General features: G+C 33.2%; 5 protein-coding genes across 5 annotated transcripts; 4 read left to right on the plus strand and 1 right to left on the minus strand.

The window, feature by feature from the left end:
• Window positions 1-8,703: 8,703 nt before the first annotated feature.
• LOC108851720 (protein LSD1) lies at window positions 8,704-10,579 on the plus strand. Its single transcript, XM_018625179.2, has 7 exons — window positions 8,704-8,910; window positions 8,989-9,105; window positions 9,275-9,385; window positions 9,672-9,787; window positions 9,917-10,000; window positions 10,112-10,165; window positions 10,272-10,579. Exons 2-7 carry the CDS (start codon window positions 9,000-9,002, stop codon window positions 10,311-10,313), a joined length of 513 nt encoding a protein of 170 aa, XP_018480681.2. The 5' UTR covers window positions 8,704-8,910; window positions 8,989-8,999; the 3' UTR covers window positions 10,314-10,579.
• A 518-nt stretch (window positions 10,580-11,097) lies between these two features.
• On the plus strand, window positions 11,098-12,664 carry LOC108851723 (CASP-like protein 1B1). The gene is made up of 3 exons (XM_018625183.2): window positions 11,098-11,354; window positions 11,448-11,571; window positions 12,152-12,664. Exons 1-3 carry the CDS (start codon window positions 11,143-11,145, stop codon window positions 12,413-12,415), a joined length of 600 nt encoding a protein of 199 aa, XP_018480685.1. The 5' UTR covers window positions 11,098-11,142; the 3' UTR covers window positions 12,416-12,664.
• Window positions 12,665-13,000: 336 nt separating this feature from the next.
• Window positions 13,001-13,523, plus strand: LOC108848663 (uncharacterized). The gene has a single exon (XM_018622084.2). The coding sequence runs from the start codon at window positions 13,054-13,056 to the stop codon at window positions 13,402-13,404; it is 351 nt and encodes a 116-aa protein (XP_018477586.2). The 5' UTR covers window positions 13,001-13,053; the 3' UTR covers window positions 13,405-13,523.
• On the minus strand, window positions 13,396-17,184 carry LOC108848661 (subtilisin-like protease SBT2.3). Its single transcript, XM_018622083.2, has 10 exons — window positions 16,567-17,184; window positions 16,311-16,479; window positions 15,818-16,221; window positions 15,646-15,741; window positions 15,512-15,584; window positions 15,149-15,431; window positions 14,734-15,065; window positions 14,392-14,662; window positions 14,025-14,306; window positions 13,396-13,946 (listed from the first exon to the last, which is right to left on the minus strand). The coding sequence occupies exons 1-10, from the start codon at window positions 16,824-16,826 to the stop codon at window positions 13,528-13,530; spliced, it is 2,589 nt and encodes an 862-aa protein (XP_018477585.2). The 5' UTR covers window positions 16,827-17,184; the 3' UTR covers window positions 13,396-13,527.
• A 5,253-nt stretch (window positions 17,185-22,437) lies between these two features.
• LOC108835770 (probable ribose-5-phosphate isomerase 4, chloroplastic) lies at window positions 22,438-25,597 on the plus strand. Its single transcript, XM_018608992.2, has 8 exons — window positions 22,438-22,716; window positions 22,845-22,972; window positions 23,054-23,123; window positions 23,208-23,315; window positions 23,412-23,507; window positions 23,590-23,764; window positions 23,838-23,904; window positions 23,981-25,597. Exons 1-8 carry the CDS (start codon window positions 22,570-22,572, stop codon window positions 24,057-24,059), a joined length of 870 nt encoding a protein of 289 aa, XP_018464494.1. The 5' UTR covers window positions 22,438-22,569; the 3' UTR covers window positions 24,060-25,597.
• Window positions 25,598-25,940: the final 343 nt, after the last annotated feature.

A 25,940-nucleotide genomic window follows, 5' to 3' on the forward strand; every position in this document is an offset into this window, starting at 1 on the left:
GAATTAGCGTGTTAATTTATTTTATTATATTATATTTATTATTTATTCCAATAATAAAATTATATTTGTGGAATATATAAAAATATCATTATTTTAGTTTTTAAATATGAATTACCAGAATAAAAATTTTTAATTTTTAATTCATTTAAAAATATTTAACTATTTCAGAAATCGAGAGTAAAACGAGTATTGTAAGATTTTGTTAAACAGAAACGAAAATATACATAATTAACAATTAAATATTATAAATTAGTTAAATTTCTAAAAATTAAGAGTTCTAATGGTAAAAATTATAAATAAATGTTCCTTTCATATGATGCTTGTGTTGTAATAGAATAGATTCCCCATAAACCATAATGCGAAGATCAAGATAAGGTGGCACAATGTTGTGGTTGTAAAAGCAGAATATGAGTGCATGGCTTGGTTTTGTAATCAGGAAACGTTGTTGTGGTTGTAAATAAACGAATATGTATGGCTTGGTTTTGTGATCACTGGTCACGGGAAGATTTCAACGATGACAACATATTTTGACAGCGACTAAGAGAATGCCCATTGCAGATATGTGGTAGAGTATTTACGTGTGAAAAATGTAAACTAAAAGAAAGTGAGAAACTCCAATTTATTTATTTAAAGAACTCTTTTAAAACTTATATACCACTTGTTGTTTTATAATAGGTTTACAGAGCCGTGCCAACACTTACCGTTGCAAGAGAATTATAACTTTTTATGATAAAAATAATTTTACATATTACTAAAGAAAAACATACTAAAACAAAATATGAATTATATAGCAATATTTGTATTATCTATATTATTAAAGTTGAAGTACAAAATGGAGATGTTTGGAAACAAAGATAATAGAATAAATGAGATATGTTTGGTAATATGAATAGTAGAATAAATGAGATATGTTTGGCAATACGGATAGTAGAGATGGATAGTAGAGATGTGTACTTTCTTTTATTTACATATTTAGCCATTGTATTTTCAGTAAATTAATAACAAATGAAAATTAATTGGAAACATGAATAACATAATTAATACTTCTTTTTGTTTAAACATTTAGCTATTGTTTTTATAATAAATTAAACAACCTTCTTTCTATATTTTTTTTATTTAAAATTATGTCACTATATTTATAATTGTTTTTATTTAACATTCTTTATGGTGAAAATAAAAACACAAATTGAAATATAAATAGTATATTATGTAAAACAACAGTATTATTACCTTATTTAGTTTAGTCAAATATAAAATTTCAAGAGTTCAATTTTCAAAAAAAATATCATAAAATTAATAATAACTCATAGAAAACTAATGCAAAAAAAATTAAAACTTTGAAACATAGATAAAAGTATGTCAAGAAGAAAAAATAAGAAGAAAAAATAATGGCTTATGTTATTAATAAAAATTGGAAATCCATTATATCAGTTTTTAAAAAATATACAAAATAGACTAATCTAATTACCTAAAAACATTGTTTTGACTAAAATAATCATAAAAAAAATTTAAATTTTATATACATATTTCAAATCAAAATAATAATTTAAAGTTCATTTATATAAATTTTTCTAAAAACTATTCATATATTCAAAAATTATTTTACTAAAATATTTTCCAATAACCATTATTAAAAATGTTTTCATTATATATAAGAAAATACAACAAAAAGATTAATTTTATATACCAACTTAAATTATGGTTTTTATATTTCAAATTAAACTTTAAGAATATAATATATATGATTATTTATAAGATGATACATATAAAATACTATTACTTATATGATTATTTATATGATGGACCAATTTTTTTTTTGACGTCGAAAGACTATTCTATTATTTATATGATGGACCAATACAATTAATTATATGATGACATATACATGATACATAATAGTGACTAGGGCTGGACGTTCAGGTATCTATTCTGGTTTGTTTCGGATCTGTTTGAGTTTTGGGTTTCTAGGGTCAAAGATTTCAGCCCCATTCATATATTTCTAAATTTTAGTTCGAATTATAACTAGGGCTGGGCGTTCAGGTATCCGTTCGGGTTCGTTTCAGATCTGCTTGGGTTTTGGGTTTCGGAGGTCGAAGAATTCAGCTCCATTCAGATATTTCTAAATTTTATTTCGAATTATATTCGGATCTTTGCGGGTTCACTTCGGGTTCGGATAACTCATTTAAATTATTTTTTAAAATTCATTATATATTTTGAATTTCTTAAAATCTATAAATAAAATAATATATTGTATATAAATCTGAATAACATATGTCAGAATATCTAAACTTAACATATAAATCGGTTTGAAATATACACCCGCACGGGCGTGCGGGTCAAAATTTAGTTTAAATTACAATGTAAATATTTAATTAATATAAAAATATGTCACATTGTTTAAACAAAATATCAATGTAAAAGTATTGTATAGTTTCGTCTTAAAATCATTTATTTTTAACAACAAGTCAAATAAATATGTTGATTGGAGAGAGAATAAAACAAAACGAGAGAAACATATAGTTTACCAGAGACACTCTATGTGTCGAATTTATTATAAAGAAAATTTCACTATGATAAATACATTCAATAACTACAAAAAAATAATATATTTCATAAAACTGAAAAATAATACCCGCGCTTTCGAAGCGCGGGTCAAAATCTAGTATATATTAAAATGTTAATTAAGGTTTTCTCATTACATTTTATAACTAATTTTTAGATAGAATAATTAAAGAGGATTGCTTATGCCATTACCAAACAAAACTAAAATTTTATCAACTTCAGTTTTTAATGCATTTAAAACTATAATCGCCAACTAATTTAATTACTCTAATACATTAACAATTAAAAATTGTCTTATTAATTAAGAAACATATTTTTATTATAAGTCTATGTATTTTAAAACCTTTGTTAAACCTTGTAAAGAAAACATTTGTCAAACCAGACATATTTTAAGTTCTCATCTTCTTTGTTGTATTTTTAAATGAGGTTCAGGCCAGGTAATTAATAACACCCTGTCCAACCGATCTTTCCTATCGCACAAGCGAAATAACAATATTTAGGGTTCATAGGCATTTAGCCAAATTTTAGTATCTACATGAATGCACCAAACAAATCATACACTCTGCCTAAGTCTTATGTACCCATCACGCAACACTCAAGTAATGAACAAATCAATCCCTAATTTGGCCCAACGACCATAACCATGAACCGGCTAAACCATGGACCTCTCAATCTAACCTTACGTTATCGCACTCACCTTAGAAATTCAGAGAAAGATGGGAAGAGAAATCACAATCCTTCAAGGCATCTTTCGGTGACCGTCTGAAACTATCCAGTCTCTTCGCAGAAATGCCTTGCTAGACCGTTTAACCACTCGACTCGTTGGGTCGCCCACTAGTCTTCAAGCTTTAGCCGATTAACCCTCTTATTTTCTCTCGCCGAACTTTCTTTCATCCTTCTTACTTGATATCTCTTTCTCAAGGGCTTTCTCTTTTTGATTTGTCTAAACCCAAAAGAAGAGAAGACAATTGGTATACATAGGGGATGTGTAATGGTTGATGGGTCACCATTGGCCAAAGGATGAAATTACATGAGTTGCACTCGTGACCATTTGACTTCGCCCTTTGGTATCAATTTTACTTAATCTTAAGATCAAAGTAGTAAAGATGAGTGTCAATCCAATCCTAAGCTCATGATGCAAAGAGAATGCAAGTGTATTCTTAATCTAAGTGCAATGCGACATGTAGCCAGTAAGCTAATATCTAAAGCTTTCAATCAATTATTGAAAGGAGAACCCATGGGCTAAGGCAATTGATCCAAAGTAATTAGTTTCCAAGTCAAGGTGTTAATTTTAAGCAATCATAAGTCTCCATAAGTCTATAACACTTAAAGATCAAGCAATTCCTGAGGTAAAGATCCTATGCAATCATGAGTTAAACATCAATTTCCATTGGCCTAATTCATTCAAGTATGCATTATGTTCAAGTCTATTAACCATCTAGCAATCCTAACATCAAATCCTTTTGGTTATTCAACCTAGAGCATTATTAAGCTCAGTTAAGCATTTTAACAAACACTTTTGGTCCATAAAATCGCTTAATATCATGATGAGGTCAAATCAATAATTAAGAACACCTAATGAAGATAGAAACAAAGAGATCTAATATTAAACACCTTAACTCTCCGGTAATCAACCTAAATCTACCTAATCCATGGATTCAAAAGGTGATTACTCACTAATCATCCTAGTTACACTTAAACCCATGATAGATAAAAGCATAATCAAGATAAAAGAAGTTATAATCACAAGTAAACAAGAACGTCAGTAAAAATTGCATAAACTCCAAATATCCAAAAGGTTTTAGTGTTTACAATGGATAAAAGGATACCATTTCTTTAAAAAAAAAAGGACTATTTATACCAGGAGGCTAAAAATTTGAAATCTTCTTAGGTTAAGTGGTCATAGCGGCCTTGTACAAACCACTAAGAGAAACCTCTAGGAGGTGGAATGTAGTGGCCATCATTCTGGCCGCTAGGAGCTTCTTCCACGTCTTCAGGATGTATCTAGCGGCCTCGGTCAAAACCAATGTCATGTTCACCGCTACAAACGGCCGCTGTGCCCCGAATAAAATGGAATTAAGTGGAGTTTCTCTCGGATTAATTGGATTTTTTCTAGCGGCCAAGGTAGTGTCCTCTAGAGGTGCCACTGGATATGTGTGGAGCTAATGGACTTGGCAGAGACTTCTAGCCTGGCCGCTACAAAATCCTATGACTTCAAACTCTAAATTTTGCTCATTTCATATCTTCAATTGCTCCATTTCACCTAAGTACCTGCTCCAAAGGTTCCACAGATGCAAGGACAATAAATGCACCTAAATGTATGCAAGATGAACATAAAACAAGAGAAATGATAAGGCTAAAACTATGAAAATCACAAGATATCAGTTCTCCCAAACAAGAGAAATGATAAGGCTAAACCTTCAAGAACAATCAAGGAGAAGAGGTTTGAAGCTGGGGACTCATCACCAAAAGAAACTCTTCTTAGTCATCAACATGATATCCTTACATAATCATGTCAAATAGCAAGAACAAAAACTTTTTCCAACTCTAACTTCTCAAGACCTATCCTAACCCTTTGATCTATACATCCATCATCATGAATCCACAAAGAAAAACAAAATCAACTTTTTGTCACATTCATTATCAACTATCTCTCACATTCATTAGACAAAATCATAACTGAATTCTTGCAAATTGTCAATTAGTCCAAGTCATTTGGTTTGGTAAGAAGTGGCTTAAAGTTGTAGTGGAAAAAGAGGTTAAAATGATCTTTTAATGGTGACTACTCTCAAGAACTTAGTAGCTTTGATATTATGCATAATATATCTAAGGAAATGAACAATTCATGCATACAATGCTAGCTCAATCTTCATTGTCCTACCATTTTCCTTAATATAAAAACAAGTTTCACCCTTATTTCCCAATGCCAAACTTTTTTTCACTCATCCAATGTTCCTAAGATCACGCAAAACTCTCTTTTCACTTGAATTCTTTGTTTCTTTAAGCTCCCTCTCTCATTTTTTTTTTACTTTTACCCTCACTTTGATTTTTTCTTTTAATTTTCCTTAAATTTTCTTTTAATCTTGAGCTAATCTTTTTTTGAACTTTTCTTTTCACATGTTCCTAATGACTTAATTTCTTGTAGAATGTTTATACACTCTTGAGCTCACTCTTTCTCTTCACTCTTTTTCATACTCCCAAGATCAAACTCTCAATACATTTACATCCCTTCCTAGAAACTACAGCATGAGTCTTCTAACTAGCAAGTAATGGAGACCAACCATTGTCGTTTCAATTACTCTCAACATTATGCACATGTAAAGCTTTTGAAAAAGATCTCACTCAACAATTAATGATGGCTTGAAAGAAGAGAGGGATTAAGGAAATTGAGTACCACTTGAGTTGTCAAAAGATTGGTAAAATAGAGTCACCCTAACCTAGGCGCCTAATCACTCGACCCCACTGACCAAACAAGGCAGTTATGGTTGACCCGACAATAATTGTCTCACTCCTTGATCCAACCACTTAAGCTGGTCGAGTTGGTCACAGAGTTGGTTGAGCTGACCACCTGGCTAGCTCGAGCTGGTCAGCTATACTGTGAGCTAAACTCAGCTATCCCAAACAGATTTGAGCTGATCACACTCCTTCAGAGCAACAAAATATCTTGTTTTGGCGCAGGTACTACCCAAAATCCTGTCTGGGTCGATGGTTTGTCTAAACCCTGACTACACTTTTCCATAGGACGTATGTCTGGTTATATGAAAGACCGAGGACATTACACTTATTTCTTAACCTTCTTTTCTCTTTTTTTTTGTTTTTAGTTATTATTAGATGAAGTCATTCAGGTATGAATGCCTTAAATACACATGTTTTAATTATTTTGGTATTGCTTGTTGAGTTATGCATGCTAACGGTTAAAATAATTAACCAGGACATGTATATATCTCTATATATAAGGTGTGCTAAGCTTCATGTATCTTATTTCTCTTGAGAGGATCTGATGCTTCAGATGATGGTCTTGACGCATGAATGTAAGACCATGCCAATGCTGCAGTTCCTAAGGTAATGGTTGCTGCAATTGATATCCATATGCATGTCTGCATCTTGTTTCTCTTTGCTCTCTCATCATGCCACCTCCGTTATCAAAAAGGTTGGAAATAAGATACATAAAACCGAAAAAAGAAATGACAAAAAATGCTTTGATTTTCCTTTAGCTAGCTTCTTGGTTTCGTTGAGACATTTCTTGGTTCAAGGTCTGTAATAGTGTGCACATGGTCTAGCAAACGTGTGATCTCAAAGTTTTCTCACCTTTGAGCATAGCTTCCATCTCCAACCCCACCTTTGCCTTAACCATCGGACACAAACTTAGTCATTTAGGGTCTGACAGGTTTTTTCGTTAGCGGTTGACAGCGTTTCGAAACAATCATACAATCTGCTATGAATTGTTTCAAACTGTTCTCAATCTCTTAAAATCAAAAGCTGGTTCCACCTAATGTGTGTAGCTGCGAGTAAATAAATAAAATAAAATTAGTTTTTTAAAATATTTTAAATTTTTAAATTAAAATGGAAATATTATAAATGAAAATATATACACATTTTATATAATACTTTAAATTCACAAATAATATCATAATGTGTTTATAAACACTTTAAACCAATATTCATTAGAATTTTTAAAAATTAACATACATATATAAAAATATACACATATATAAAACGAAACAAAATATTCTTTTTAAAGTTTTAAATTAAAACTTTTAATATAAATCTTCAAAAAACGAATTATTGAAATTATAACTTTCAATTAATTAAAAAATTAAATAAATAAACATAGTATTACTATTAATCATATTATATTTAATCATAATATTATGTTGTTTTTATGTTTTTGTAGTGTTATAATATGTTAAAATGGATACATTATTATTAAATCATTGCAGTATCTCATAATCAATATAGTCACAGATGTTATGCATACATAATAATTTTCAAACATTGTGTCAACCATACAGAAAGCTTAATAATATTTGAAATTGCAAACATCTGTATCCGTAAACTTCCGCACCCGCGTCCGTAACCGCAACCGTAACCGCAACCGCAGCTGCTGCGCGTTTGACCGGCCCTTAGTTTAGTTTTTCTTCTCAATTTCTTTTAGTAAACTTACCCCTTGTTTCGTTAATTCAGTGTTAATGTTGTTAACTAGATTTTGCAATCTGGTACTGATCATCCTTGTTGCATTAGTAACCTATGTGATCTCATAGTTATTTTATATTTATATAATAAATATTTTATGTATAAAACGATTCGGATTTTATAAATTCAGCTACTCATTCGATGTTTGGTCTGGTTATGTTTAGATATTTGAAGTATAAAAATATATCAGTTTTCTGATATTTTGGAACCTTAGTCCGGTTTTAGTTGTAGGTAGTTCGGTATAGGATAAAGTGTGCATATGCTTAAGTTTTGAAAGGATCTCTCTTTTGTTTTGGAATTTCTGGAATTTTTATTCGAGGCAATTGCAGCAATTTGAAGCTCGAGAATAAAGAGAAGGACTCAAAATCGCGTTTCAATAAACGCAGATCAAGTCAGCCCCCACGCTCTTAAACAAAATTACAGAAAGTGACCTAAAATGGTAGGCTAGTGGTAGAACGTTTCTTGGCCAAGGGTGCAACTCCCACGTCATGGGTTCGATTCTTTTCCCTTGTTGTTAACAATATTTTGTTGGAAAATCTATCAATTGGGCTTTGGCCTAATTGGTTACCCTGGTAGGCAGAAGTGCAGGCGATCTGTCTATCCCCTGGCATTAATCGGAAGGCATTCTAAATTTAGAATAGACAGTGTGGTGGCCCAACTTGGATCTCATAGATTTCATGGTCCGTTCGACCCGAGTCCTCTCGGAGCTCATGGTGTCCATTGAACTGTTGAATCGTTGAACCACGGGAGTTAGTCCATAATATAACATTTTGGTGCGTTTCTACCGGGATCGACCGGATCAGCCGATAAAGTTTTTATAAAAAAATAAAAAATGACCTAAAGAGTGCGACAAGGTTCAAAGCTCCAGACAATTAAAAAGAAAAAAAAAAAAAAAAAGAAAAGAAAAGCTAGCGATAATTCGGTGGGAGACAAACAGACAAGAGAAGAAGACAAAATCATATCTATTGTCTTTTCCATTGTCGATTTCCCCCAACAAAAAAAACTTCTTAACTGTGTGTAATTTAAAAGATTAGCATCCAACCCGCATGATTAAAAGATCTTTTTTTTTTCGATTTCATCTGCTATTCTGTAACTTCGATTGATTTGGCTGCACAAGTTTCTGTGTCCGATTTTTTTGTATTTCGAATCAAAAAGGTTGCTTTTTCTTCTTTTTTTTTTGGCTGTAAAGTAAAGATTTTGAGGCAATTGTGTGTGTGTTTTTCCTGGAACTAGGAATCAGAGAAATGCAGGAGCAGTTGGTATGTCGTGGATGTAGAACTACGTTGATGTATCCAAGAGGAGCTACAAATGTGTGTTGTGCTTTGTGTAGAACCATCAGTCCTCCTCAAGGTAATCAATCACCTTATCTATCTCTGAGCTCTTTGTGGCGTTTTTATTGAAGCTTTGCAATATCGAAAAAGAAAAGAACAACGATCATATGTTTTGATGAAAAAACCCATTTGGTGGTGACGGAAAAAGTTTTCTAAAAGTAAGCTTTTATGATATCTTTTTTGTATAGGAATGGATATGGCTCGCATTGTATGCTGTGGTTGTGGGATTATGCTTATGTATACACGTTCTGCCACTAGCGTTAGATGTTCTTGTTGTCACACTTTGAACCTTGTCCCAGGTAACATAATTGCTAAATCTCTAAAGATTCCTTTGCAGTTTTTTTGGTTTGTTCAGCATTTTCATCTTGAGATGTCTACATTTACACCTTCTTTTTTAGTCTAAATGGCACCTTGTTTGAGTCAAATGTTTACTAGAATAGAAGTATGAAGATTTTTATACATAAACTTGTGAGTCATTCTCAAAAGTTGTTTTGAAATTGTAATTTAAAATGTCTGATTGTTTTTTTTCTTTTTGTAGTCCCATTGACTGAATCTGTTTCTTCTGTATTATCCTGTAACTCGCAGCACCTTCGAATCAGACGGCGCGTATCAACTGTGGGCATTGCCGAATAATACTCATGTATCCTTACGGAGCATCATCTGTTAAATGTGCTGTTTGCCAATACGTTACTAATGTTAATGTAAGTAATATATATATATATATATATATATATATACACATATATATATATATATATATACACATATATATCATGAGTATTTACTATCGTAATCTTATTGATTGTGCTGGAAACTTGCTTCCTCTATAGATGAGCAATGGAAGGGCTCCTCTCTCCATGAACCGGCCTAACTTAACAGCTTCTCCATCAACAAGAGTGCCCTCTACATCAACTGTGAGTTTCAGTTACCATTTACAGTCCTAGCTATTAGTTTTGTATAATAAGATTGACAACACCTAAAAAGAGAGTGCTTACTTTGTTCATTGTTAATTCATGCCTTTTCAGACCCAAACAGTTGTTGTGGAGAATCCCATGTCCTTGAATGAAAGTGGAAAACTGGTGAGCATTGATCATTAGCATTAAAACTCGTCTTTTCTTTGTACTTCTTACTATATACATTCGAAGAAGATCATTGACTAATGTACCAATAAATAAAAACTTGCAGGTGAGCAATGTTGTGGTTGGAGTAACAACCCATAAAAAGTAATCAAGAGGAGATTCAGTTTCTTTCTTTGTTTGATTTTGTGCATATAACTAACATTGGGAAAGATCTGTTTATGTCTCTGAACTTTATGGTTCCTTTTCTTTTTAACCCCCAAGAATTGGTTTCTTGATCTCTGTTTTAATGAGTTTGAGAACCGATGGGTTTGGTTTGCTTTTATTGAGTTTTTTAGCTGTGCTGTTCGTCTTTAATCTTGTTAGTCCGGTTACTGCATCTGTCTTGGCCGGTTGAACCGGTTCCGGTTTGGATTATATCAGTGTGTTGGGAAAAAAATAGTGAAAAGCTCCAACATCATAAAGTGGTTTCAGTGCATAAACCTTTGTTCTTTCTTAGGCTTTGGCTTATTTCAATTGCCAAACTTCGAAAATCTTTAGCTTTAGAAAAAATCTTGTAATATTCCATTTTATGATGTTCAGTGTAGAAAATTGCTTGAAGTGGATAAAAGCTACTGGTTCATTAGAAAAACGACCCACTATAATAAATACAAACACAATGAAATAATTTTGTTTATTATTTCATATTTTCATATAATTCAAAGAAACAAATGAAAAGTCAACAAATAAATACTTGTTTAAGATTTGGGTAGATGAGATTATCCGAAGAAAAAGTTAACTTGCCACAGAAGAAACAACACAAAAAGGAGAAAATTCAAATCTGAAGTTTTTTTTTCACTGAAATCTTCACAACAACCAAAACCTAAAATTAACCCTCCAAAGTTAGATGGTCAGACAAAGACCAAACACAAATATATATATAGGCAACACTCTCTACAGATTTTAATACAGCACAAATTTCACATCTTTATCTTAAAAAAATGGCGGTTGCAAAGCTCGTATTAGCTGCTACGAGCGGTAAGAGCAGCAAAATACTCTTAGGGCTAAGAGTACTTGCCTTCTTAGCTACTTTATCTGCAGCCATTGTAATGGGATTGAACAAAGAGACGAAGACTTTTGTTGTGGGAAACGTAGGAAATACACCGATCAAAGCTACGTTCACTGCTAAGTTCCAACACACTCCAGCTTTTGTGTAAGCTTTTATTATTTTAAATTAGAGTTTTCAAATTCCAAATGTTAATTTTAGACTAATAATTATTAATGGTTTTGGTGTTGGGAAAAAAAGATATTTTGTAGTGGCTAATGCAATGGTTAGCTTCCACAACTTGCTGATGATTGCTCTTCAGCTATTTGGAGGAAAGACGGAACTCACTGGTTTTCGTCTTCTCTCGGTCGCTATTCTCGACATGGTAAAAACACAGTGCCAGCTTTTACTATGTGTTCTGAGTAGTGTGATGGTCTGGGGGCATGATATCAGTGGTTTATTTTTATTTTTTTTGAAGAATATAGAATTAGACACATATATTTTTAGATTTATCAAAATCTCATGCAGCATATTCTTCTTAAAATGGTGTTAATTTAATTTGTTTTCAAACTAGACATTAGACATATATACAAATCTACACTTTTTGTTCACAATACATATATACAATTATATGAATATATTAATGTTCCCCAGAAGTCTTTAGTCGTTAACGACTAACCAACTACTTGGAGAAGGTGGACTAGTAGATGTTAATGTTTTTTTTTGCATTTTTAAAATCAAAGTTATAAATATTTTCACATTTTATTAGCTTTTGGATATAGTATGCAATGTATATCATGTTAATTTCAAAAAATAAATAAACAATATTTGTTCAGAGCCGTTTGATATCAAAAGAAAATAACAATATTTTTTTGTCGAATATTAGTATAGAAAAATTAAAAAATGTGTATTCGTTTGCTGACTTGGCTTCTTTTTTGGTTATACAAAAATAAAAATAAAAATAGCTGAATGTGACTCTGATATCGGCGGCAGCAAACGCGGCGGCGTTCATGGCGGAGGTGGGGAAGAACGGGAACAAACACGCCAGATGGGATAAAATCTGTGACAGATTCGCCACTTACTGCGATCACGGCGCCGGAGCATTAATCGCAGCCTTCACCGGCGTGGTCCTTATGCTCATTATCTCCGCTGTTTCCATCTCTCGTCTAGTTCAGCCTAATAAATGCTCCATCTCTACCACCGCAGCAACTCCCTCCGTCGTCCCCTGAAAATCTCGCCGCCTCAAAATTACACACACATACGTGTCTCATTCACCTGTTTCTTACTTCTTTGCTTTCTTGAGTGATTGTATAAGCATCTAAGCATTTTTGCCTAGCTTGTCTGTTACTATCTTAGTAAACTTTCTTCATTTGACTGTTAGATCTGAGTTTATATGGTTCAGACCTGTGTTGTATCACCTTGTTTTCATTCCTGTTTATATGGTTCACTACTAGTAATATTACACAGTTACAAATAAACTCTGTGTAACGTCTTGCATAAAAATACAAATAAAATAACATACATTTTTGAACCATATAATGGTTTTTATTAATTTATTAAACTCAAACTTTCAATGGTAAATCATAAATCTCTACGATGTTGATACTACTTTTGTTAACTGATGGCTTGATTTTTTTGTGAACTAAAATCTGAATACTGAAACCCATAACTGATCATATCTCACGATCATGCTCAAATCATGAAGCATTAATTCGAAAACTGCTTGTTTAGGTGAGAAGTAGAAACCCAACGTTAAGTACACCTATTTTCTCTTCTCCAGACTCAAAATCGCCACTTATAAATAAACCCCCATAAACACACACAAATATCACAAAGCAAGAGCTCAAAAAAAAGACACCAAGCAACAATGTCGAAAATCTCAAAGGTTTCTTCTTTCTGTTTACTCCTCCTCCTCGTCTTCTTCCTCAGTTCTCAACCTACACTCTCACTCCGTGTCCCAAAACCACAATCAGAAACAGCATCACCTCAAACCATGATCGATGATTCGTCTCCAATGGGAATGATCGACCATGCAAAATCCATGATTTCTGGATTCTTCAGCCACAAGTTTCCATTAATGGGCTGGCCTTTCCCCAAGTACCCACCCTTCACAATGGTTAACCCTAACATCCCAACAAACCCATCTGGAGCTCAAGAGGAATCAGAGAAGCTACCTTCTTCCCCAAGTAATCTTAACAAAGATGGAGGAAACGCATGAAGACTTATGAAGTTTACTTGTGCTCAAAAACACTTATATGGTTTTACATTTCATAAAAAAAAATAAAAATTGTATCTTTAACAATTGAATGGTAAGACAAAGAAGATATTATCTATCTATCAATCAGCTCAAAATGATTTTAGCTATGACAGATACAGGAATATTCACAACGTGTCCTGCTTTTCCAAACAAACCTATTCTTCCAAAACTAGAACTTGAGCTGTTCTTTGTCGCCTCCAGGGTTATGCTTAGTACTTGGGTTTCTCCCATTCCTATAGAGAACTGAGTAGGAGATACCTTCATTGAAACACCATAAGGAGGACTCCAACCAACATTGTACGTCTCATTTCCAGCTATGTTTCTCACCCATCTTTTGAATACTTGCGTGCCGTTAAGGGTTGATACTGTGATTGATGGCAAGTTGAGATCAAAACCGCTAATTGTTGAGTTGTTGTTAGCAGAACAGTCAACCCCAGTGTAGTTAAACACCACTGAATCTGAACCGTTGATTCCACAAAGAAATGACATGTAGTCTTCAAAACCTACAAGACAAGAAAAAATACATTTTGTTGAATTGGTAAAAAGAAAAAAAGTTTATCCAGTTTTGAAATAAAACTTACTAGTATCGAAAATTAAACCAGGGTCTAAAGCTGCCGTGGCGTTCACGAAACCGCTACCCATATCAAACGGTGTTGCGTTAATGAGGCTTTGGTCAGGATTGGGATAAGTACGCTGAGCCATTATGGGACCTCCACTGTTATCATTAAGAAGAGCGGTTGTTGAAAGTGCAGATGCGATTGCTGAAGGACTAAAGTTGGGGTAAGTTTGTTTGATCAGTGCAGCCACACCAGCTACATGAGGAGCAGCCATGCTTGTACCGGACATCATTGCAAATTTCTCACCTAAAACAGTTATTAAAACAAAGCTTTGTTAGTGACTATTATAGAAAGAATCATCTGTTTTCACTTGTGTGATTATAATGCTTACCTTCAAACTCGGTTGAATCTATGGAAGCGGAACTCCAAGCACCCCAAATAGAGTTTCCAGGAGCTACGAGGTTAGGTTTCAATATGTCAGCGTCGTTGAAAGAGTTGTCTTCTGGATCAGGTCCTCTTGCTGAGTAATACATAACCGTAGGAGCTTTGTTACTGAAGTTAGCATCTAAACCGCCTTCAATTGCTGCAACAGCTCCGAATTCAACAACGTCGTTGGTGATTGCATCTCTCTCAATAGAAGAGTTATAGTACTTGAGTAAACTCTGCGCAAATAACATATCGTTAGTTCATTAGAAACCGTGCAAAACGTTTAAAATAACTTTGGATTTAATACCTTGGAATCTTCTGAAGATGGAATTATGATTCCAGGCATATCCATCGGCGTTGGATTGATTTGAAAACCAAGAACATAAGGGTCCATGTAGAACACAACACCAACTGCTGATAGATTCTTGGCAACATCTAGAGCTTGTTTTATAGTCGAAAGGCCAAGAACAAAACGAACAGAGTAGCTACACATCATGAGATTCCCCGAGACAAGTTCTTGATCGTAATTTTCATAATCTTGACATTCACCTACGTACATGTCTTTATCTACAGAAGTACTATTGTTCAAGGCATGAAAAGCTGAGACCATCTTGTACATCTTTCCATCATCAGTAGGACCTATATAAAAGAAACAAATCACAAGGGTTTACAAATCCATATTTTTTTTTTATAAACATGACGCTTACGAAATAAGGACTTACTTGCGAACCCTACGCCTGGAATAGTTACATTGTTGCCAAGGATTATGGAGTTAGAGTAAACTCTATCATGAGAACAAGCACCAACTGTGAAAATCCATGGACTAAAAGATGACATGCTCTTAGGCGATGGACCAGTGTTTCCTGCAGCTTGGACTACAAATATTCCGGTTTTCACAGCGGAGAGTATGGCCATGTCTATAGGGTTAAAGAAAGTGGCAACACCAGGAGGTTTTCGGTTCGGTGTAATTGATAAACTTAATATATCTACTCCATCTTGAGCTGCCTAAAAAATTCACACTCACTTATAAAAAAATCTCATGTTTGGAAGAAAATGTGAAACATTTAGTTTGTTGGTTTGTAAACCTGATCAATAGCTGCAACAACATCTGCAGCAAAGCCTCCAAAACTCTTGTACAATGCCTTGTAAACAGAAATACTGAACATGCAAGTTTAAGTTAGTTTGTGATGCAAGTTCTATTTTTTTATTTATCACTTACTGCGCACGAGGAGCGATTCCACTAGCGTTTCCAAAGCTATGGTTAGATACTATCACTGGAACCCCATGGTTACCCGCAGCTATAGAAGCTGTGTGTCTGTATATATATCAAAAGTAATAAAATTAAAGCTTCAAACTCTGTTTTGTATAACACGTTCAATAGTTGCACTTACGTTCCATGACCATCTCCATCAAATGGTGAAGCATAATCTTCAGATGAGTTGAAGATTCCTCTAGTTATAGCGGATTGCGCGAAATGCCTAGCTCCAACTAACTTTTTATTGCAAGATCCTGATGGAAAATCTGGTGTGACTTCACAAACACCTGAGAAATGCTTAGGGGATGGATATGAATGCTGAGAGTTAATGTCCTTGTCACTGAAACTAGGATGATTTGGATCGATTCCAGTATCGATCAATCCGATAACTATTCCTTCTCCAGCAGTCTCAAATCCACCTTCTTTGACCCATGCTCCTTCTGGCAAACCCATAAACTGTGGAGTATATGTTGTTGCTGTCCTAACCGAGAAATCCAATACTATGTTTGCTACTTCTTTTCTCATTGAAAGCTTCTCAGCCTTCAAGAATCAAATGAAAATCTTAGTCAGTTTAATCCTTACTATACAATGATCAAGAACTATATATATATATATATATATACACATACCTGTTGTGAGCTAACAAAGACAGCAAATCCATTAATTAGGTAATCGTAGCTATAAAGCTTTATATATTTCTCCCCTTTTAATGTCTTTCTCAAGAAAGAATCATGAGTTTGAGCAATAGATGGTGGTCTTTTTGGCCTCCCCCTCCCATGACGCTTCTTGGAGATGTTTCTATTAAAAAAAAAAATCAAAGTCATTACAAAGATTTTTAACTAAAGCTACACACATATAATCTAAGGACAACATAAATTTCTGTACCTTGGTTGTAATTTTGGTTTGAATATAGTAGTTTGGCCATACTTAGCTCTCTGGTGTCTATGTCTAACTTGTTTAAGCTCTTCTTCCTCAAAGAGATGAACAAAAGGAGGTTGTTTAAGTGTGACAATGTAAACAGAAGTATCATCATCATCATCACCACCATCGTCTTGTTGTTGTCCCAAAGTGTATGACAGAAACCCAGAAGAGATCAACACTAGTAATAAAAAGTACCCAACGTTCACCAACATAACTCTAGCCATTTTTTGTTCCTTCTAAATCAAGAAAGTGGCTACAACGAGAAGGGTTTTTTGCATTAGGACCACTAGGTTTTGTACAGAAAATGAATGAGTCATGAAACAACTCAAACCCCACCAAGAAACAGAGATAAATAATGAAAGCTGCAAAAGAAGAAGAAGAACCCATCATAGCATTAATGGTGAAGTAGTGGAATTGACAGAAACACACAAAAAGGAGCTACCTTTTCGTGTCGGAGGTCGGTGAAAGAAGAGTGCGTATTTATAAATATTATTTATGTACCATTATAGAGATGCAGGAAGAAGTGAATAATCACACGAGTATGAAACTTTTTTTCTTGGATTCTGGAGTAATTGTGAGCCAGTTTGAGTGGATACCACGTACTTGGTTCCCACATGTATAAAGCAGATGACAAGACTTTAAGTGCGATCGAATTAAAAGGATTCTCCTTTTTGTTTTTGTTTTATTTTAATTACTCAATGTTTGTCTTACGGTTGGTCATTCAGTTTACCGTTTGATTTCTTTCGCTTTTTCTTTGTTCTTTTTTTACCTCTAACTGTTAAATTACACAAACTAAAGTCTTAAAATGTTTTTGTACTTATTTGCTTAGCTTCATGCAATTTGAATTTCTTTCGTTATAGATTCCTTTTTCAAATATTTCTTTTTCATTTTTTGTAAAACTAAAATTTTAAAATTATTTACTTATTTTTATTACAAAACTCTATAAATAAATATACAACTAGGTGATTTTCCCGCGCACATGCGCGGATATAAATTTTTATAAAGTAAATATACAATAACTGATTGTTAATTACTTTTAATTTTAAATTAATTCATAATTTGTATATATAATTTATATTAATAATATTATATTATTTTAATTAGACATGATTTTAATTATATTATATTTACTCAATTTTGTTATTTTTACAGTTGATTTTTGGAATGCATATATTTATCTGAATTCAACTATAATACTTTTCATTTTAAATATAATAAAATATGATTAATTTTCTTATTTGTATCTGCGTTGGTTGTTATCTTAGATGTGTAAATATATTTGAGGAAGATTATGTATGACTTAAGATATATTGTGTTTAAAATGACATAAAATAAACTTAAGTGTCTAATTTCAAATTACATAAATTAATATAATGAAAATATTCGACAGTCTCATGCATATATATAAACTTTACAAAATAACTAATTTTAACAATTGGTTGATATGTTTTGAGTCATCATATAATTTATATTTATAAAATAAATTATCATTATAAAATTATATATTTGTATTATAGTAAATCTATTGTATTAGATATAAGTTGAATGAGTCGAGTCACCATATTGTGAATATATTGAGTTAGATATGTTCTTTCAAATTCATATTGAAGTATAACTATTTCTATTATAATTAAATAAAATAAAATTAATTTTATTTACTTTTAAATGTGCATGTATTTTCATAATATTTATCAAATTATATGTTGATTTCCTAAAAGTATACTATAAAATAAAGCGTTGATCACTAATACATTTTGGAAGCTTATGAACACATATCACTAATTACAATAATTACAATATTTTATAAATTAAAAATAATTTTATGCCTTCAATTTATTAAATTATAAACTGAAAATTATTTTAAATAATTTTAAAAATGAGAATTCCGATTTGCTTTGGTATTTTGATTATGGTTATATTAAGTTCCACAACATGAAATTTTTAAGCAAATTATATTTATGCTATTTAAAAATATTTTTTAATGGAAGATTTTGATTTTGTGAACTTTCATTTTTTAATGAAATCATATTATATATATACATATATTTACGTTTTTTTAACTTTATAAATATTTTCTTTTTTATTATATATGTTATTTGGAAAATTTTAAAAAGAAAACTAAATAATAAATTCAATAATAGTATATAAATGTAATATTTTTAATTCATTAAGGGTATCATTGTAATCAACCATTATGAGACTTAACGTGAGCGCGGCACATAGAAAGTACTGACTTCTCAAATAATATTATAGAGATAAATTAGTTAACATCTAGATAGATCAGTTCAAAACATAATATAGATTACTAAAAGAATAAATTTGACAAAAGTTAATATATAAAGTCTATCAACTTGAAAAATTATCCTTAGGTATTTTTCGTACTAAACTCGGATTACAAAAAATAAAAATTATATCTGGTTCCTCAGGGAGTGCCACGGTTTGGCTTCATCACTGGCTAGCTATTAGAGATATACTACCAACAGGGCATCGTACGAGTCAATGGGGCCATCCTCAGAGCTGTCTCTATTGTGGTGAGCCAGATGAAACGAGAGATTACTTATTTTTTGCTTGGCCCTACATTTTCACGCTGTGGATTAAAGTTGTGGGTAACTTGTTCGGTCGAGATCCCGATCCTGGCTGGGAAACTACTATGGTGTGCCTCCTAGCGGGCTCTTTTGATACATCCTACTGAGACTCGTACTGCAGGTCACCATTTATTACATCTGGCTGGAGCGTCATGACAGGAAGCAAAACAACACATTTAAGCCAGTCGATCACATTGTTAAGCAGGTGGATAAAATGGTTAGGAACCGCATCTCTTCCATTGGTTACACATTGAAGACGAGGCTACAAGATCTGATGAGAAGATGGTTTAAAGCTCATACCTTTTAAGTGTTTATATCTTTAAACTATAAATGTTTTTTGGGACTGTGCGTACATTCTTTTTACGTTGATCAATAAATTTGAAATTTCTTTAAAAAGAAATTCTTAGGTCTATTTGTTTTTTCTTTGCATTTTTAGATATATCACCATCGAATTTTTCTATACATCAAATACATTGTTGTGATCATGAAATCAGTAGCTCGACCAGAGCCTCACTAAACTGTCCAAACCGAGCATTCAGGAGATGTCATTGACAGAAGTTCAGTCCAAGGAGAATATCTTAATAACCAGAAGGAATTTTGGCATGAAACCAATTTTCAGGGAAAGCAAACTCAACAATGCATTACTGAGACTTAAAACTACAAGAAAAATATTTACGGAGCAAGAAGGTGTGGATAAAACTGGAGGCTTTCCAGTCAGTCTATCTGCGAGTATCAGCCTTTAGAAGTGGATTTCAGTCCAACCATGAAGCAGCCTTCATGAAAACCCACCATAGAATTCAAGATGGATTTTATAACTTTTCAGGAAGCCCTAAATCAAGAAAATTGGTCCAAAAAATACCAAGATGCAATCGATTTCCCAAACCCGGTCAAACCAACATCAATTTGGGAAAGTTTCCAACCAATTCAATTTGGTCCGATCCAAACCTATCAACGGAAGCATGGAGACATTATAGACCACTAAGAACACATCCAAGAAATCCTACAATTCACCAGCACCCAATGGATCAGGTGGATCTACTCTTGCTTCATCTTACTATATTTGGAGTCTTTGGAATAAAACCTCTAACAGCTACTTCCTTGTCAGTTTAGGCACGAAAACAGCACTTATCAAGCCATCAAAAACATTTCCAGAAAGCTTGCATGTCCTCTCAAACTGCTCTCAAACCGTCCAGGTTCAAAAAGAATCAATTTCCACATTTATGGTCAAGCAAATCTTCTTTCAACGGCCATATTATTACATTGAAAATTAAACTTTATTGTCAAGTTATTTTCTTTTCTTGTATTGTTTATGACTGTTTGATCTTGTATAGAATCCATAGGAGATTCTTTATAAGCTCCAGTTGTTCATCATTGTAAAGCACCAATCTTTGAAAGTATTTATGAATTATATTCAGTTTTAATTTTCTAGTTTTTTCTAAAAATATTGTCTTAAGTCTTTTGAATGTGTGAGAAGCAGCTTTGGAGTAACCTTCAAGGATCCTTTCCATAACTTCTTGTGGTGTCCTAATCCATCCATCATGTTCATCCTATCCATTTGCCAAGCTTGAGAGAGTTACACAACCAGCATGCAAAGCACCATCTCGATCCATTACGATCATCTTCTGATAAGACTGAGAATGTTACACAACCAGAAGCCTGATCCCATTTTATCCATATGTTTATTGTTCTTATTTGGGGTTTTAGTGATTAAAACCCTCAACTATTTTTAAATCGTAAAATAAACCCTCAACTATTTTTTTAGTGTTTTAACCTCTCAACTTACAAATTGTTAGTGTATGTCACCCTCCATCTATAATTCTGTAACGGAAGGTGATATACGTTAATGATTTGTAAGTTGAGGGGTTAAAACACTAAAAAAATAGTTGAAGGTTTATTTTATGATTCAAAAATAGTTGAGGGTTTTAATCACTAAAACACATTTTAAACAAATTAAAAGGAAATAGATAAATGAGTTGATATTTCTCTAATTATCAAATATTTTTTGTTAACTAAGAACATTTTATCTTAGACAGTATGACTATAAACTGACAATGGGAAGATAATAGCTTAAACGAAGAAAAAAAAGAAGCTGTAAACCCAGTTAAAAAAATTGGTTATTAGATAATACGAATTTCAAGTAAATAAGTTTCATTCACAATTAGATATTCCCATCATATGGCCTAACTCATTATCTTAAATACTTTTCTTAACTGGATCCCGGCAATCCGATCTTTCTTTTCGTGAATTAAACTTCTTTACATAGAATTAATATTATCTGATAACCAACTTTTTTTAACTGGATTTACAGTCTCTTTTTTTCTTCACTTATGCTACTATCGTTCCACTATCAGTTTACAGTCATACTATCTAAGCTAAAATGTTTTTAGTTAACAAAAATATTTGATAATTAGAAAAACATTAATTCATTTATTTTTTTCCTTCTAATTTGTTTAAAAGTGTGTTTTAGTGATTATAACCCTCAACTATTTTTGAATCATAAAATAAATCTTCAACTATTTTTTTAGTGTTTTAACCTCTCAACTTACAAACCGTTAACGTATATCACCTTCCGTTACAGAATTATAGACGGAGGGTAACATACACTAACAATTTGTAAGTTGAAGGGTTAAAACACTAGAAAAATAGTTGAAGGTTTATTTTACGATTTAAAAATAGTTGAGGGTTTTAATCACTAAAAACCCTTCTTATTTTCATAATTCATCAGCATATCCTCACTCGTTTTCATTTGTTTCAGGTTATCAAACTGATTTCCATTCATACCGCTCATTCTATCTCATCTTTAGACGATCTAATTTGAGTATCCTCGACCATCCGGTCAAATCCAAGATCCGTGCCCACAACAGTTGGGTGTAAGAGCTTAAATCTGATGGCTAAGGTTTTTTTTTTTTTGTCAACGATGGCTAAGGTTATATCTACCCTTGCATGATATTTATTTGCATTTGTTTTCATTTAGAAATAAAAAATAAAAACAATTTTTGCATTGTTATTGTTCTTAAGGAAAAAAAGAGAAGAAGTTTCTTGCATATTATCCAGGAAATTTTGAAAAGAAAAATCAATATTGTGTTTGCATTCATACAGACTCAAACATTATTAATTTATTTTAAACTAATAATTCTAGAAATTAATAAATTTCCTAGTCTCAAACATTATTAATTTATATAATTTTTAATTGTTACTGTATATTGTTTGGTTTAAGAAAGCTCAACGTCTGAATGGTTTGGTTTTATTTGATTTTGGGATGACTGTCAATAAAAGTTAATCAATTCGTATTGCCACACACACACACACACGAAACCGAAGGAGATAAGAGCGGCAAAACCACGGAGTCGTCGTGACTCGGTGACATAAATCGTTTTGAGAAATGGTAGTTGCGGCTGCATCCACTTCCTTTTCATTCTCGTCCGCCGTTTTCACGCGCCGTCGCAGCTTCAGACGTGTTTCAGTACCTCGAGTAAGCGCCACTCTTTCTCAGGAGCCCTCTCCTCTTCTCCGAGCTGCTCACCACACCGTAAGTGTTATTAATTCATTAGATTTATAACAATTAGTTTTATGGTTTTATGTATTTTAATTGTGTTGCCTTTCATAAAACTAAAGAAAGATCCAAACTTGAATAAATAAAAACAAAGTTTGTTACAGGTGGATAGTTACGTGAAGAGTGGTATGGTTATTGGTTTAGGATCCGGAGAAGCTTCGGACTTGGCTATACGTTATTTGGGTCATCAACTTCGTTCTGGTTCTATACAAAATGTTGTTGGTGTACCAATGTAATAACTAACACTCCTTTTTGCTTTCCTTGGTTTTCTTCAAAATGTGATTTGATTCTTGGATCATGAATCTTGTTTCAGGTCTGCTCGAAGTGCGAGCGAAGCAGCAAAGTTTGGAGTCCCCTTGAAACATTTCCGGGATGATTTTCAGGTAGCGGCTTTTTCTTAACCGGTTTTGGTCTTATCTTTCAGCTTGGGGATATAATATTTGCACCCGTGACTCTCTCCTATGTAGATTGATTTTGCATTCCATGACGCTGATGCTGTAGAAGAGGGTACGCTTATCTCAGTTATCGGGAGACCGAGAACAACACAGGAAGATGACTATATTCTGCGACAAAAGGTGAGTGATGTTTTGTCTAAAAGTTGCAGTCTTTTTTTTTTCTGGAACAAACTCATTACTTAGCTTTTTGCTTATTAAGAGAGATTCACAATGCAGTCTATTGTGAAAGCAGCTGTTGAGGCAGTCTTCATGATAAAGGATGAGCAATACAAGTCTGGCCTTGAAGGATCTATCCCTGTCTTAGTTCAATCTGTAAGAAAACTTCTGTTTGCAGAATTCTTTTTTTTTTTCTTTTTAAATCCGGAAAATAATTGCTTGAAGTTTTCGCTGGCAGCTAAATTGGTTAGCTACAGCTGAGGAGATAGATGACTTGTACTTAGGAGACGCAGAGGTGTGGAGAAGAGCTTCTGTAGGAGATGCAGGCCCTCTTGGAGGAGACTTTCCTATTGTCACAAGTGATGGTCACAACATTCTTGATGTTATCTTCACAACTCCTATCCCAAGCCTCGGTAATAGCTTTGGAACTTGTACAATGTTCTCTATTGCTGGTTGATATGGGTTGATCAATGCGAGATTATGCAGCTGACGTGGGTAAAAGCCTGGATACGATTGATGGGGTTGTGGACCATGGAATTGTTATGAAAAACAGGTTAGTTTCTTCAAAAGAATCAAAATCCACTGGTAAGTCGGTGTTTATAATATATACCTCCCTTTTGGCATTACAGATGCAGGGTGGTGATCGCCGGAGAGACAGAAGTAAGAACTGTTAGTTTGCAGACAAGTGCAGTGGAAGGTGGTGTATGAAATTATGGGGGAGACTTTGCAGAAGTTGTTGATTCCATAAGACAGTGAGAGGTTGGACTAAAACTGCTGTTAGGATTGCCATTCAAACCCATGAGGGAACTGTTCTACACATAGTACCCTAAGTTATAGAGCAATAATGCAACTTTTATAACTATACTATTATAACATCAGTAACTTCATTTTTAGAGAAATCACCAACATAAACCCGGGAGATTAGATTCTTAGAGCTCCAGTGACAAGATAAGGCTCAAGCATTTTATAACTGACCAAAGAGTTTATAAAAGAAAACAATCACACGACAATATTGAACCTTCTATTATATTGAGCAGAAAAAATGTCTGCAAGCTTTTGGCATGAGTAAACAATGATTCAATTATATATACGTCCTGACGATGTGTAAGCCTGTTGAAGTAAGAGACTGCAGAAGCTAATTTAGGCTTTAGTTGCTAAGTGAGACTCTCTCTACACTTGTAAGGTGTTGGTTATACAACTTATATTGATATTTAATGTGGGTTCAACTATAACTTGAGATAAGGTAAGAAAAATTCCAAGAAAAATCAACAAATGGTGGAGCCTACAGTACACTAAAGAAGGCAATGAGTTAGTGCAATAAAGTTTCCGTGAAACTTCCGCGAAGCCTCCTCTGTTGCTAGCATCAATCAACACGTAGAAAGCTTCTTTGGTAAGTTTTCCTCCACATATCCCTTTATAAAGCGCTGTGAGCTTCTTCTTTTTTCCATCAAACTAGTGGGTTCTTCTCTTTTTCCACAAGCTGGTTTCTCCTACAAAGAGCTTATTTATTCACTCTTTTGGATACAACTTGTTTGGTGGTTTATAAAAAATTCAGATTCCAAACGAACAACAAAATTAAGTATTTTCTTCTTCATGACTTCTTCCTTCTTCTTTATCTCACAACTGTTTCCATCTTGTCTTCGCGAACTTCCTCTAGAAGATGTGTGAATAGGCTTTCTAAGTCACACTCATAAAGAGTTCAAAGAAAAGAAATCATACTTTCATTGATAATGAAATCAATAGAGAGAATGATAATAAGCTCTTACATGCAATTCAAAAATATAGTATCTCTTAGATCCTCTAATTGCTTGTAAGAGTTGATGACCAATGGGTTATCCTCTATTGATCTTATCATCAATGAAAGGTATGATTCCCTTTTTTTGAAATTCTTTGTAAATGTGACTGAAAAAGCTTTTATATACATCTTCTCCGCGGAAGCTCATGAAAACAAGGTAGAACCAATTGTGGACAGAGAAGGAAGACATGAGAAGGTAGAACCATGAAGATAAATTCGCTGTTACGACTAGATCTTGATGAGGTGTGAATAGTCAATTTGACCAGTTAAGTATGCATCCATCCTATTCGAAAACGCAGCGGCGATTTGGCTCTATGCGGAAGATTAGGCGGTGTGGTAGAAAAGTTGAGTTTTTTTTTTGTTAATCTGAAGTCGAGAATCAGTTATATGTGATAGATCTACAAGATTAAAGTGCAAAACTACAGTTAAAACCCAAAAGATTTGAAGATTACGCAGAAAAATCTATGGCGGCTGCAAAAAATTGTTGCAGAAATCGCGAAGCCCTAAAAAGGTTGTGAGGAAGACGATGAGATATTTACATAACTGCCACTCACTTAAAAAAAAGTCGAAACTAAGAAAAAATGGAGCCCTTAGTTTTCGAAGACGGGTTGGAAGGAAGTTTGATGTCATCATAACCACCAGACAACGCGTACTTTTCTATTTTATATAAATGATATCATATATGAACGAAAAACAAGTCGCCTATTAATCTCCCCATACTCCCCATTTTTTTCATTAGTCGCTAAGCGCGATCCGAACATCCTACTAACGCCTAGCGTAGTTTCTAACCGTCT

Source organism: Raphanus sativus, chromosome 4, assembly GCF_000801105.2.
Source record: "Raphanus sativus cultivar WK10039 chromosome 4, ASM80110v3, whole genome shotgun sequence".
Taxonomy (NCBI): Eukaryota; Viridiplantae; Streptophyta; class Magnoliopsida; order Brassicales; family Brassicaceae; genus Raphanus; species Raphanus sativus.